The sequence below is a fragment of the Phalacrocorax aristotelis genome, chromosome 4 (assembly GCF_949628215.1).
Source record: "Phalacrocorax aristotelis chromosome 4, bGulAri2.1, whole genome shotgun sequence".
In the NCBI taxonomy this organism is placed as follows: domain Eukaryota; kingdom Metazoa; phylum Chordata; class Aves; order Suliformes; family Phalacrocoracidae; genus Phalacrocorax; species Phalacrocorax aristotelis.
This window is the reverse complement of record NC_134279.1, coordinates 5,603,269-5,617,795: the sequence shown is the minus strand read 5'-3', so window position 1 is coordinate 5,617,795 and position 14,527 is coordinate 5,603,269. Positions and strand designations below refer to the sequence as shown.

General features: G+C 38.4%; 1 protein-coding gene across 2 annotated transcripts in view; it reads right to left on the bottom strand.

The window, feature by feature from the left end:
- LOC142056008 (bifunctional heparan sulfate N-deacetylase/N-sulfotransferase 3) overlaps window positions 1-14,527 on the bottom strand; it is a 75,665-nt gene that overhangs the window by 19,726 nt on the left and 41,412 nt on the right. For both annotated transcript variants that reach the window (XM_075090142.1, XM_075090143.1), the window contains exons 6-7: window positions 13,849-13,977; window positions 683-865 (exon numbers count right to left, since the gene is read on the bottom strand). In XM_075090142.1, the coding sequence (XP_074946243.1) occupies window positions 683-865; window positions 13,849-13,977 (312 nt within the window). The remainder of the gene's footprint in view (window positions 1-682; window positions 866-13,848; window positions 13,978-14,527) is intronic.

The window sequence follows — 14,527 nt, the reverse complement described above, 5'->3', positions numbered from 1 at the left end:
AGTTTTGGGCCCCTCAGTACAAAAGGGACATCGAGTTGCTGCAGCATGTCCAGAGAAGGGCAACGGAGCTGGTGAAGGGTCTAGAACACAGGTCTTGTGAGGAGCGGCTGAGGGAGCTGGGGGTGTTTAGCCTGGAGAAAAGGAGGCTCAGGGCAGAGCTTATCACTCTCTGCAACTACCTGAAAGGAGGCTGTAGTGAGGTGGGGGTTGGTCTCTTCTTCCAAGTAACAAGCAATAGGACAAGAGGAAATGGCCTCAAGTTGCACCAGGGGAGGTTTAGACTGGATATTAGGAAACATTTCTTCACTGAAAGGGTTGTCAAGCACTGGCACAGGCTGCCCAGAGAGGTGGCTGAGTCACCATCCCTGGGGGTATTTAAAAGATGTGCAGATGTGGTGCATAGGAACATGGTTTAGTGGTGGACTGGGAGTCACAGGTTAGTGGTTGGGCTTGGTGATCTTAGAGGTCTTTTCCAACCTAAATGATTCTAGGATTCTATCAGATTTAAGCAACAGGGAAAACAATCACGTACACTGAAGCTTCAGTAAGCTGTTTTATGGAACCAACTTGTAAATCTAAAAATATTACTGCTTTTCTCTACAAGAAACTGAAACAAAGAACGTCACAAAAACCACCATCAAGACGATTTTTGTCTGATCTCTTCATCAGCAAGCCTGCCTACCTGCCAGAGAGGGTCCTTTTGCTCAGGGAATAGTTCAAAATACTTGTGAGCCAGCTGCACCGGAGGAAGAGTTTGCAGTTTCAGGTTTGTCCAGGTATGAACAAAGTTGGCCAGATTCACAAAGGTGTATAACCCCAGGCGGTCGTTTCCATAATTAGACAAATGTGTCATGAAGATGCTAATCTTTAGAAAACAAAAGAAAGCAGACATTGACTCTTTTTATCACTAGATGGCAGTGTAACCACAGATAATATAAATTTAATTTGCATTTTGCTCTTATTTAGAGCTGCAGGACTTTGATCACATTAGCACAGATCTTACTATCCTTGCTTTTCGTTGAATTACATCCTCCTTCTCAAGTCAACTCAATGCAATCAATGAAGAAAATTGGGGAACAGGTACTATGAGCTCTGTGTGAACTAGGATATGCAGTCCTACCCTGGGGTTGTACAATATTGATGTAATCTCTATGTAAATTTACTTAATGGACAACACAGCAAAAACAACACCCACAGTTTTAGTTCAAGTGGAATACAAATGCAATATTAAAAATGTGATTTCTGTTTTCGTGGAAGAGTAAAGAAGTCAAAGACCAAGAGGGTAGCTGACCTCTATTACTGTGATTCAAATCTTGTTGCTCCAACTGTAAGTTTTATATGATAAATACCTCACCTCTTCCACAAAGCTATTCTGCAAGCACTGGGCAGACACTTGACTCACACTCAGAAACCAACACAAAAAATCTGAAACCTGATTGAGTACTTCCTAATAATCGTGGATAAAATGCTCCCAAATGAAAAAAAAACAAAACAAAACCAAAAACCAAACAAAAAAACACCAGTAAGGCTTCTTATATTTTCCTTTTCCAACACGTTACTGTGAAATTGCTACTGAGATAAATCCTGCCCGCTACATCCCTTGGTCCAAATGAATGCACATAAACCACGCTGATGAGTGGAGCAGGAATACAGACTGCAAGGACGGTCTCTCAGGGACCTGAAGGCTGAAGACTGAAACCTCTGCTTTGCAAAATGATCATTTTCAAAGTAAATTTTCACTGATGAAACACTAAAATCTGCAAACCCTTGCCTCTCTAGCAGTGATTTTTTTTCAAAAGTTTTTTTTTTTTTAATAGGAGAACACTCTCAAGATAAATTCTCCAGACTAATTTCCATTAAAAAAATTAGAAACATGACTCTTTTTATAAATAAACCTGCTAATGCCATGAATGGGCAATTTCTATTTAAAAGTAAAACTTGATGGAAGCCACTTTAGAAAGGCTTACCATGGCCATAATTCTGAAATTAGTTCAGGAACTGAAGTTAATCTTTCGTAAAGGAATTCCAGCCTTCAGTTTAAAAAAGGAAAAGGAAAAGAATGAGAAACTGGAATCTACAGATGTATTCTCCTGTTTCAGAGTATTTAAAACACTGGCTTCCTTTGATATAAAACATTCAAAGCTACTGAACTTCTATTTTTGAGCACCTAACTGTAACACTACAGAGTAGTTGCAGTGAATAGATACAGAAAATGGGTTTTATTAAGCGTCATTTAGTGACACCTCTTGGCTTATAAAGTAAGCTGAGGGCTTCAGTTTGTCCGACTCAAGTAAAATTGGAAGATATACACTGCTGAATCATTAGGATACAATCTTTCCTTTGAGACAACTGAGATTGGGAAAAAAATGCAACCTCCCCTTTAGGCAAGCAATAATGAGCATTTTGCCAAATGTACAACCTTTCAAAGTTTCCTTTTTTATTTCAGTCTCAAAGCAGGAACAGACCAGCCAGAGGACTACATTGTTCTCAACAAAGATACAATCCAAGGGTTTCCATAAAAAAGGTTAACTTGTTTTCTTGGCAGCCTCTTTCTTTCCTACACATGGGTTGACCTCTGACATTTATGTCAGTTCACCTCTTGACAACTCCTTACCTGCCAACAACTATAGCGTTGCCCAGGAAGAAAAAGCAAGAGAACTTGAAAAGATTGCTAGTTCAGGGAAAATATGTATTATTCTTTCCCTGAAGGGAATATCACTGTAATTTTAAGAATGTCAGAGTGGAGGCTGAAAAATTGATCGGACGTATCATCATAAATAAATTCCAGCATATGAAACCATGTCAATGAAGCGGAAAAATATATCAGAGACCTTAGTTCCCGTTTTACAGTTATTTCTTCATGTCAAGTGCTTTATGGTTAATTATTTACAACAAAAAGACAATCAGATGCTGGCTTGTAAAGAAGTCCATTCTCAGTGTAACCAAATACATGATCTCGTATATAACTTTACATTGTAGAAAAGGTCTCCTTTACTTCTATAAGGCATAAAAAATACTACAGATCAGCTGATACTATCTTCCAGGAAAATCTGAACAGAAGTTTTTCCCCTCCTGTCATACTATACAAATAAATTCCAGGTAAAATCACTACAGCTACATGTGTAAAATTAGCAAACTACAATCCTGTGCTTCATAGAACAACAAAATATTGCTGATCCAGGGCCTAATTCACCCGATCTGACCTAAGAACTACTTACTCTTGCTTTCAGCTGCAAGAGGTCTTTACAGGCCAAGCTAGCAGCCTGTGTAACTATGAGGAGCATGATGCTGCAATGGCTGCCCTTACATTTCTTGGAGAATGATCTTGGACCACTTTGCACATGAGGGGTCCCTATGAGAGATGGCTCACAGTACATGATGCTAACCTGCCAGCTACTCTCTCCTACTCTCGGGGCATTCCTGTGAGTTTGTTGACAACAGCTACACAGCCACGGCACTGAGAGACATGTATAAACCAATCCTCTGGTTTCCCTGGCTACAAGGAGAAAATGATATCCAAGTACCAGTTTGAGGGATTTCACCTTGGTGCTGGCCCAGCTGCAAGGGCTAGTGTGTTGCTACCCACTTCCCTGCTTTCCTACCAAGCTGTGCAGAAGGATGGAAATTCGTATCATTACCCTTCCATTTGCAGGTGTGCAGTTTCACACCAAGACAAAACATAATTATTACTTTTTGCATTCCACATTGAGCTATGATGCTTTGCTTTGCTCTACCATACCATGTTCTGTTTCATTCAAACAAGTTCGAACTAATGAGAATGATTACTCTTTCTGTGTCAACTAACAGTTAGCACGCTATGCTATTAAAGATTTATTATCTTAAAACCACAGATCAGGAGATATAAAAGGAATCCTTTGTGGGCAGCTCAGAAGACCGGACCTAGTAAATAACACTATTTGTTCAGTAAACTTGCGCCTCTGGGAAATGCTGTAAAATATAAATAGAGCTTCATATATTTCTTCATTCCTTCTTCAAAAGGGAAGCAGCTGTGAATGGATTCATATTTACTCTAACAAGCATTTTAGCCTCCCTTTCAGTTAAAAAGAGCTTATGTGATTTTATTATTGCCAGCTCTCTTCTAAACTAATTTCTTTCAGGGCATCTCAGCATTTTCTTTATCTCAGCACAAGAAGGATCACCCATTTTAGCTGTTCCTCATAAACAAACTATCATCTTGGTTGCACTTCAATGCACACTCTCCACAGGATTTAACATCTTTCATGAGGGGACTGAAATGGAATGCAGACAATTTTTAAAATGATGGTTTGGGACCAAATGTGGCCTCTGGGCAGCAGCTCCTTTCTTGCTCCCAACCCATCTTTGGATCAGAGTAGCAAAGGTGCTTTACTCTGCCTTCTCACAGAACCTTACAGGCAGCCGTATGACCTGCTCCTTCCAGCTTCTCCTCAGCTTTTCCGCAATCCTTCTTCTCCAGAATGAAAGGGTGGAGGGCTATTTCCGTTTTGCACTCCTTCCCAATCCCTGATTTTATTTGGAATTCTGACTAGTACTGCAGAAATGTAGGGAAACGAGGACAAGCACTCAGGAGAAACAGCTATTATCTTTTTGAATGCTCATTCTGTGCTGCGTGTGTGTTTACTATGACATTTCCCAATTAGAAGCAATAGTTTCTAGGTCAACAAATTAGAGTTGAGACCAAGATTGAGTTGCTGCTATTAAATCATATGTATTGGGAAAAGATGAAGCAGCATAACCTAATGTATGTATCAAGAACAGAGAAAACAATAATAGATGCTTGACAAGCAATTGACACAAAGTGAAAATATGCAACAAGTTACCCAGCTTCTAGCGATGGATATTATTCCAATAGGCTGGATATTTTAAAAAACAGTGATCAGTGCAGTATTAGGACGCTGCACCTATTAAAATTATACAGTAAGGTCACTACTAACTAAGCTTCTACAGTCTTGATAACAGTCGTTTTCCTGACAGAAACAGCGCCTGCCTCCCAAAGGAATGACATTACACTTTCATTCCCAAGTGTGAGAAGTCCCTCTTACAGCTGCTGGCTTATGCCATGTGTGTGTTCTGGGTTTCTATGTTTGGAAAGACAGGAATGAGAAGAACCATTCAAGGATAGCAGGAAAGACACACACACACACACACACACACCCCCTTACCAAGCTCCCTGTGAAGGTCTGGAAGGGTGAATTATGAAGCTTCTTTACATTGGGGACAGAAATGATTTACGGTAAGACTAGCTGCTCTGATGGATAGCAGCAGAGTGGATACCTTTGCGCTGGGCAGCCTGCAAATATTCCCACTGCCTTCCATATATCCTGATAAGCAGAACCTACCTTGCTTCATGTTCAAACTCCATTTTACACAAACATTTTGCAGATGAATAGGTTGCACTTACACCTTGCTATTATTCTTCTTGATACTCCTTTTCTGTTTATACCTCCTTAACGGTGTACCGCATCAGGAGGACTTTTCGATTTGGTTTCGATTACAGCAATAATGCAGGAAAGAAAAGAAGTGGCAATGCCTACAGCAGAGTGAAACAAATTAAGCACAAAAGCCTCTAGAACAGTAAAAAGCCTGTAGAACAGTAGTCCACTAAGTCAGTGGTCTCCAGACTTTTTTGACTGCACACACCTCTCGGTAAAAATTTTTGAGCATGCACCCCCAATGTATGCATATTCATTTATAAATTATATACTTCTAATACTGAAGTTCCAGTATTTTCTTCCCACACCCAAATGGATCATCTTGCACACCCCCTGGGGTGCACATACCCCACTTTGGAGACCGCTGCACTAAGCTGTCAGGATCGGACTGTAACCCAAGAGCAGAGAGAAGACTCCCTTTTCAGAGGTTAGTTGTACCCTCTTTGGCAAGCATCAGGGAAGTGGAGGGAAGACTCAGACTTGCAGTGACGTTGATGTTGTTAAGCAGATTTGTTATTATTTTGACATTTTAAATCTGCAACTAGAAGAGTTGGTATAAGAAAAAATCGGTAATAACTATTTCTTATGGACTGGGCACGTCTTTCAATTTTTTACCATATATAAATCTATTGCAGGCAATCCAACTTGAATAAATTCATGAACCAGTAATCAAGGTACTTTTGTCATGGGCTCTGTGTCACCCTCCAATCTGTCCAACAACATTAAAAGGCAGCATTGAGGCTTCCCGACTCAATGAAGTTAAGCACACCACTTTAAAATGAAGTTAAATTATGATTGACAACTAATTAGGTGATCACTGCTAGGCACTAGAAGCAGATGCATTACCAATTTAGTATACTGCTGATATTTTAGCTACTGAACAAATGTTTACAGGCCACGGAGAGTATGTCTAACTCTCAGAACGCCTATATTCCAATTAATTTGGCATTGCGCACACTCTGCACTTCTGATATTGTCTTCGTGTTGCTCAGAAGAGTTTTGTTCAAGGTATTCGGAGACTCAGTAACAGCTGGTTTTGCTCCATTAGACTAACAAAGTGATAGAATAATGAATTAGATTGCAGTCTATGCTTGAATGTATATTTTTAATAGTTGAATGATATTCCTTTTAGACCTGTATGCTACCAGAAAAGCTGTGTTCAATTCCACCACAGAGAGATTCCAGCCTGCAACTCCCTTTTTTGTTCTGAGACTGTCCTGCTGGTTTCACAGCTGCCGCGGATCTGTCCACTTGCAAAGACTGCAAGCCAACTAGTTGCATTTGATTTACATAGCACTGTCTCCACTAAAATTATAATGGAGCCAGGAAAGATTTAGAATATAAAAGAAAACCACATATTTCACGTAGTTCTGGGTTATTAATCTGACAGTCAGGAAACCTGAGTTTACTTTCAGCTGTTGCACAAACTTATTTTTGCCTTCCTCTGTAAATTGCTCCTTGTGACTCAATTTCCCAGTCGGCAGTACTGTCCAAGAGACTTCCTTCCCTAAGAGCTGTAAACTGTTTGTACAGGGCTTTCCGTTTGAGAATTTTGAAGAAGGGCAAAGTTTGCTTATTGCCCACAATTTCAATGCATTTATTGTACACTGTTATAAGGAATCATCTCTAATTAGATAGCTAATCCCATCTGTTCCGCAGTCTTTCCATGCTGCCTGCTCATTTAGGGTTTTTTATATTTTGTCTATTCCGTCCACAAAATGCCAGACTCTGGCTTTTAAGGGTGGGTTTTGAAGAACAGATAGGAAGACAAGGAATACTTGTGTCTTGCAGTCAACCAAGATGCTAGGCAAAACTGACTTCTTTCCACACCCCAGTTCATGGCAACTCCCCAAACTACCGTTGGAGTTCCCAAGAGTTCCTAAATGGGCATGAGAGGGGCAGGGAAGAGATGAAACTGTTGCCTTTCTCACTCACCCAGGAAGCAGGCCAAGCCTGCCCAATTGAACCAGCCAACTGGAGAGCCCAGGTTATGCTCCCAGTGGCGCTGCGGTGGGATGCCGACGATGAACCCCACACGTCAGCTCAGCGAGGCACCTGCGCGTCAGGGCACTTCTCAACATGTTTGTCACCTTCCCTGCCTCTCGCACTCCATACGATTAAATATGAGGTTGTGCAAAGACGGATGGACAGAAAGGGAAGATTCGAGCCTGAATGCCTTTGGTTTTGTGTTTTTCTCTGTAGTTCCAAAGCCTGACTATTCATCTTGTTCAGGGTCACATTAAGATACAGTAGGTTCTGCTGATGCTTATATACATCCTCTCATTTTCAGTGCTAAAGGAGATAATTTCTCCCTTGCTGCACATCAATTAGCTTAATAACAGCTCTACTCACTGTAACTTGGGAGAGGTAAAAATTAGAGGAAAATAATACTTAGAACTGAATGCATACAAAGATTACAATTATTTTAAGATCAATCAGACCCAGGGCCTAAACCATTAACAGTCTTCCCTCTTGATCAGTACTGCTGTAAACCATATGGAGAACACACAGCTGGCTACACATTAGTTTCATTGTTGGGCTGTCAACCATTTGAAGGCTTTCACCAAATGCCTCTCCACAGGGCATTTTCCTTTTTCTTTAGATCTGTAGACACATAGTACTTTGTAAGGAAGTGCATGTAAGTGCATGAAAAGCAATCACTGTATGCTGCTCTTTGTTTTTCTCGGGGGCAGAAAAGGTATAGATTTTCATGAATCATTGTTTTCTCTTAAACATTTGTCTTGTAGGATAGCAAAGCTCCGGATCTGTATCTTCCATAGTTCCAAGGATGTTTTAGGACTGGGCTATGTGTGCCTTCTACAGAGTTACACTGAGACACCTTAACTTTTACTGATGCTACTGGAAAAGGAGAAGCAAACAATATTGTTTTAGGCCATGCTTCTCATCGAGATTGCAGTCTTATATTAAGAACAAATTGGGTTTACTAGATTACTTGGATTTTAGAATCAAAATATATGTTCCACATCGTCATCTGAAAACTAAATCAAACAGATTAACAAATCGGAATAAACTTTAGGAATAAAATCTAAAGAACTGGTAGACAGCAGACGAGATACATTCCATGTCATATTATTGATCTGCTTCATTAATTTTATTTTTATCATTGAAACTTTGCACTTAGAAAAACAGTAAGCTTTTCCATATTAAAAAAAAAAATTAAACTAGTAGGTCTGTCCTGCATTTGGCCTTTTATCTAGGGCAGCATGCTGTCTACAGAAGCAGATGGCATCAGAGATATGTATGAGGAAAGTACAGGATACTCTACAGCTGAGAGATGTCTGAAAAGCAATCCCCTGTGAAAGTCTTCCCTGCTTTCGAGGGTTACATAAAGCATGAAAGTTTATGTGGAATCCATGTCTTACCAACTACTACAGGCATGAATATCCAAACAGATTAAATTCTGTATTTCAAATCTTGATAAGTTGTTATGTCAAACACACTACCTTGGAGGAAGATCCTGATACAATTCCCATTATAATTCTCATCCTCATTTAATTGGCTATCTTCTGGTTTTCTGTTTCAAGACAGGGAATAGGAATTCATTGACTAGGTTCTCCATGCAATTGCATAGTTGTTTCTGTTTTTCATGTCTTTTCAAGTATAATCAATCTTGATCATTTTGGTTTCTCTTTACATTGGAGCCTTCCTCATTCCTTCATAATCCTCTTCAGTTAACTGCTACTGATTCTGCACATAAGACTGCGTCTGCAGAATGTTCTGGATTCACCTGCACCATGGATTTCTACAACTTCATTATACAACTCTGTGTTATTTTCAATTCTATTCCTTCCACAGGGTGTCAATGCTTTAAAGAATAAGGAACATGGATATACCTATGTATTACCCCACTAATAGAAACGACAATGGGAAAGAAATGGGAAAAATCCCTCTGACTTTGCTGTGCAAAATGTGCAGATCCACATGTTAAAATTTTTGATTCACGTACATTTCATGGAATTGAAATACACAAACTCACAGATAAGAACCTTCTTCTTCTGTTACTGGGATCTAGCATGCTGTTCGCAATAATGCCTTTTAAAATTGGCTTAATTGTAAGCAAGTTATTTCATAAAACAGTGAACTCATTTTCCTACTGTCTGTGTAGCCCAGAGTAAGCTAACACACCATTTGCATCAGCTTAGGTTGCTGGCCACAAGGCCTCAAGGAGAACAAGAGCTGTTCAACATGTTTGCCTCTTACTCCGTAGCCTCCATCACCTTGGTGGGACAGGTGAGTGAATTTCAAGCGTTCATCTGACAATAGCTGCTCCAATAGCTCATCTTTAATAGCTGCTCTCACGGGGGAACATGCACATCATTAGAGAAAATGCTGCAATATGCAATGCTGTCCTTAGCAGAATTCTATTCCAGTAACAAATTTTTACTTTTCCTGGAAAGATGAAGGGTGTATAGCCTTTAAGCTTATGTATTATTGTAACATGTATAGTTATTCACCAAGACAGTCAGATTTGCTAAGTTTCTGTTAATGATTGAACAGTACTGTTATATATCAAACAAATAATTTTGCAATAGATCGCCTTAGTTACTCAGTTAAGTTTGGTACTTAAATCCATTGCAACACATGTGCAAGCTAGAAGCAGCTCATTTGTAACTTAGGTCTTCGAGAAGTTTATTGTATCAGTGTTTTTGAACTGTTCTGGTCTCAGTTCTTACTTAGCTTATTTTGTTGTACGTTTAACATCAACTACCTACAGAAACAATGGCTATGGCACAGACAAGTAACTAGTACAGGGTTTTCCATAAAGAAGCAACACGTATGTATGTTCCTGGTTGCAGATGAGGAAAAGCACGCAGACAGAAAGAAATAGTAAAATAGTTTTTATAAAGGCATGTCCAGTTCAGCTATGCTTACTCTGGCTTGGCTCTTAGGTCTAATTATTTTCAGAGCAGTTCAGAAGTATTGATAGAGGTTTACTAGCAAACCTGAGAAGAAATGATACGGTTGATGGCAGTGTCTAGTCCTACCCTCATCATTATATACAGCTCAAAATCTAATTGCTCACTTCCTTCATCATTTACAAGACATAGGAGACTGGTACAATTTCATTGTAAGAGACATTTAACAGAAATTTGCTTTAGTAATCCAAGAACTTCACTGAATATTGCAGTCAGAGATAGATGAATCTGAAGTCACTGAAGACTCTAAGGGGTTTATCATGAAAAATACTTGCTAAAATGTTTTGAAGTCAGTACAGTGTTAGGAAAAACAATAACAATGCAAAATAGTAAAACAAAGACAGAGTTGTCTGACCAGATAAGATACTCATCACTAGAGTTCTACAATGCATGTTTTCCTTGTGGCTTTGTTACAGAATTCCCTGGCTAAATTAGCGCAAGTCACACAACCTCCCTCTAAGTCAATTATTCAACTGATAATGTGAGGAAAATAATGCCAGTATACTAATAATACAGGGTTACTGAAGGCTGCTATTTTTTTTTTCTTTCTGTAAAACATTTTCTGCAAGATCCTGATATAGTACGATCTTGCCTAAGGGCCGCTGAAGTCAGCAAGATCTTTAACAGAGACAGACATACAAAATATTATTGGAAAAGTAGATAGTGTGTTATATTACTACTTAAACTCTTTTTCAGCTTGGTGGCACTTCAGCATTCTAGATGCTGTATGAACACAACGGGCATAGCTGTGGAGATCACTTTACAGCCACCATCAGATAGCAATGGAACCAGCAGCGTGGGGTTATAAATGCATACCACATAAATACAGCTTGCCAGCCACAAGATTAGCTACTCCAGCAAACCAACTCTTAGTTCCCATATAAAATGTAACTAGCAGAGATCATTTGCAGAGCAGGATTTCCTGACGCTTTTCTTACCTGCAGGACTTCTGACTGTTCAACGCCCTGGGAACAGGGCAATAATGCTGGTTCTCATGTCAAAAGCTTACAGATGCACATATGGTCCTGTGGTTTTTAATGGTTTATTCTGCAGACTGTGGTTGATCTAGCATACTATAAGGAAGCAGAGCCTGTCTTGAGAATAGCTACTATTACACAGCCAAACCGCAAAGAAGTTTTGGGCTTTATTCTTAGGGGCATTTGTTTCAGTGTAGGGTTCTCAAGATTCTAAAGCGTCAGCCAAATAACATACCTCAGAAACTACATTCACTAAAGATCAGTCACCCAAATTAAACCAGGAAATGTAATGAAGGCCTTTGTTAAGATTTACATTTAATTTATACCCACATTTTCCATTTTTTGAAACTAAATATTTATGTGCTCATTGTTGAGAATATTATTTAGCTGGCACAGTAATGATTCCTACGTAATGTTTCTTCTTCGAAGTTTTACATTAGTGAAAAATAATGTTTAGAAAATGTCTCATATAAGAATTTTTGCGTCATCTGAAAAGCTGGGTGTTTCATGTTAAGAAGTCCCAGCAATTTTAAAGAAAACAGAGGAAAGCTTATGAAATCCAAAATGCCACTTCATAATTAGACAAATTCCTAAAGCTATTTACTTTTCATTTTAATGCCTAATCTTTGCCCAACTCTGACTTGCAAATTATGGTATAAATACACCTAATACTTAAAAACCACAAAGATACAAACCCTAATCTTTAAATTGATTACATGCCAGGCTAATGTTTAGAAACTTTTAGAAACTGTTTATAAGCAGATATTTAAAACCAGACGCATCATCTTTTCAAAGGCACTCCTTAAGAGGATTGCAACAATTAGTCTTGGGCAAATAGTGGCCTAATATTAATTTACAGTTGTATTTAGAAAATAGTGCATTTAACTTCTATTCTTTTGGTCTGCATTGTCTTGGGGATATCCTGTTTCTCAGAACTAGGTGATCATACAGTTTACATTGCAATGCATAAATCAAAGATCTAATTGTAATATATAAAAAGGCATTGCTTTATTCACATTCAAGAATGTTAGGCAGGCATGATCAAACTTCTACAATTAATACCAATAATCATGATTGTTTCACTGCTTATCTTGTCTTCCCCTCCATTCTTTTAATTCCTTTAATTTGAAAGGCTTATGCCTTGACCAACTATACTACATTTTGCTGTTTCCCTACTGCTGTAAGATGGTAAAATAGTTTTTGGCTAAGTTGTGACTGTATTTCAATATGGAATACAGTTTGTCCTGACTCAAAATGTTGTTACTGTATGTCTTCCTCTAACACTCATTTGTTAAGCTAGAAACTCTTAGTTAAAATCCATATATTGCCAAAGCATTGCTATGGTACCAAAACCCTCCATCCGAGGAATTTTCTAGGTCTCACCTCTTAACATGCTGTGTCTGAAATGATTATATATCACCAAGTTAGGACTGGGACTACTGCCATCCTCTAGAAGGGAGACCACGTGTGTGCTGAGGAAGAGTTTTTATTTCCTAATTCTGCTATGTGAACATGAAAAAGGAGAACAAAACACAGTAACTGCTCTCAAAGAGCCAAACTATAGCCTGAAAGATTTTTGAGGTTTGAAAAATAGACCTGCATAGAAATTGCTGAAGTAGCTGACAGAAGCTTTATTCCTTTTGACTTCCATTAAATTATGGAAGATTAAAAAAGGGCACAAAAATATTTAGGCTATCATTCCAAAGGATTTGAGTGGAAATATGTTTTGTTCCCTTTGGTGTTCTGGAACAATGAGTCCTAGAGATTACATTTGTATAAAACGGGTGAATTTTATTTCTGTTTCATGTGGACTTAGGATGAAAAACTCACCTAAAAGCTTGCCTAAAAGGTCAGTTTTGATGCAACTGACCTAATCCCGTGCCATTTTGAAGTACTATACTGTTCTCTTCTGTCAGTATTCTGCAGTTTCATAGCCTCGTTTGTTGTTTATTCTTCCATTAAAGATAAACAAAAGGTTAAACAGATATATCAACTACGTGGTTCATTTACTTGACTCTTTTCTTTGAAGCTGTTATGAATCAGCAACTGAAAATTCTCAAAACAGATTTAAGCACAAGCACTCCTTGCTTGCAACTTTGTGAAACCAATGAGCGTTCCAAACACTTCTGGTTATGAATTTGGCAGAGCAGGGAGATGGACTTCACTTGAGGTACTCGCCTCATAGTGATACCGGTTCTGAACGCCTGACTTCTTTTAAAAATTAAATCTCAAGGTTCTTATTTCATGCAAAAGTAAAGATGAACGAGAAAGGCTGCTACTACTGCACTACTAACAAACAGTTGTTGAAAAAAAGTAGAGATTATCTTTGTACGACTAACAGAACGTACATAATATTAGATCTTTAATTAACTAAAAAAGCAGAAATGCTCACTGTGGCTAATCACTACTATTTGGGAGACCCAGCTGATTGGCTTTGAAGCATTCAGTAAATTCTCCTTCAACTAAGTTCTAAAAAGCAATTCAAAATTACACTGTACTTACAGGATTGAGAACCACAGTGAAGAACAACTCTCCTCCTTGAATACTTTTGTCTAGTTCCTTCGGGCCTCCAGGATACTCTTTATAGAAAATTGTGTGGGTGAATAAGCCACAAGTTTGCCTAGGAAGCACCTGAATTTATTAAAAAAAAAAAAAATCAAGAGAAATTCACAAAACAAAAATGCTTACACTTTTAATGAGATAATAAATGCCAGAGCAATACATAACTGACAATGTTCCTTTGTGATAACTGCTGGGTAGATTTGGCATCACAACTTTGCCGGAAGTCGATAATAATCTAGTTGAATAAATACACTGGCAGATGAACAAATAGTGTTTACTGAAAGAAGCATTTTTATTATCAGTGAAATCATAACATCCAAAAATCCATCACATTTTGTGTGAAACTGGAGATTGATCTCAATCAATAAGCAACAATTCAGCAACATCCTGAAATTAATTTTGTCTAACACCTGATCCTAAAACTATTTGAAATCTGGCCATTGAAGATTTCTAAAATTTTAAAACAATTTGAAACATAATCTAAAATGTTATCAGTCTATATTACATTGTATTATTCAGTTCCACTTTTTATTTGAAAGATAGCTTTGGCCAAAACTAAACTGAAATTTGAAAGACAGGTTTTTCTGGCTTAGACTTTACCACCAGTAATAATTCTACA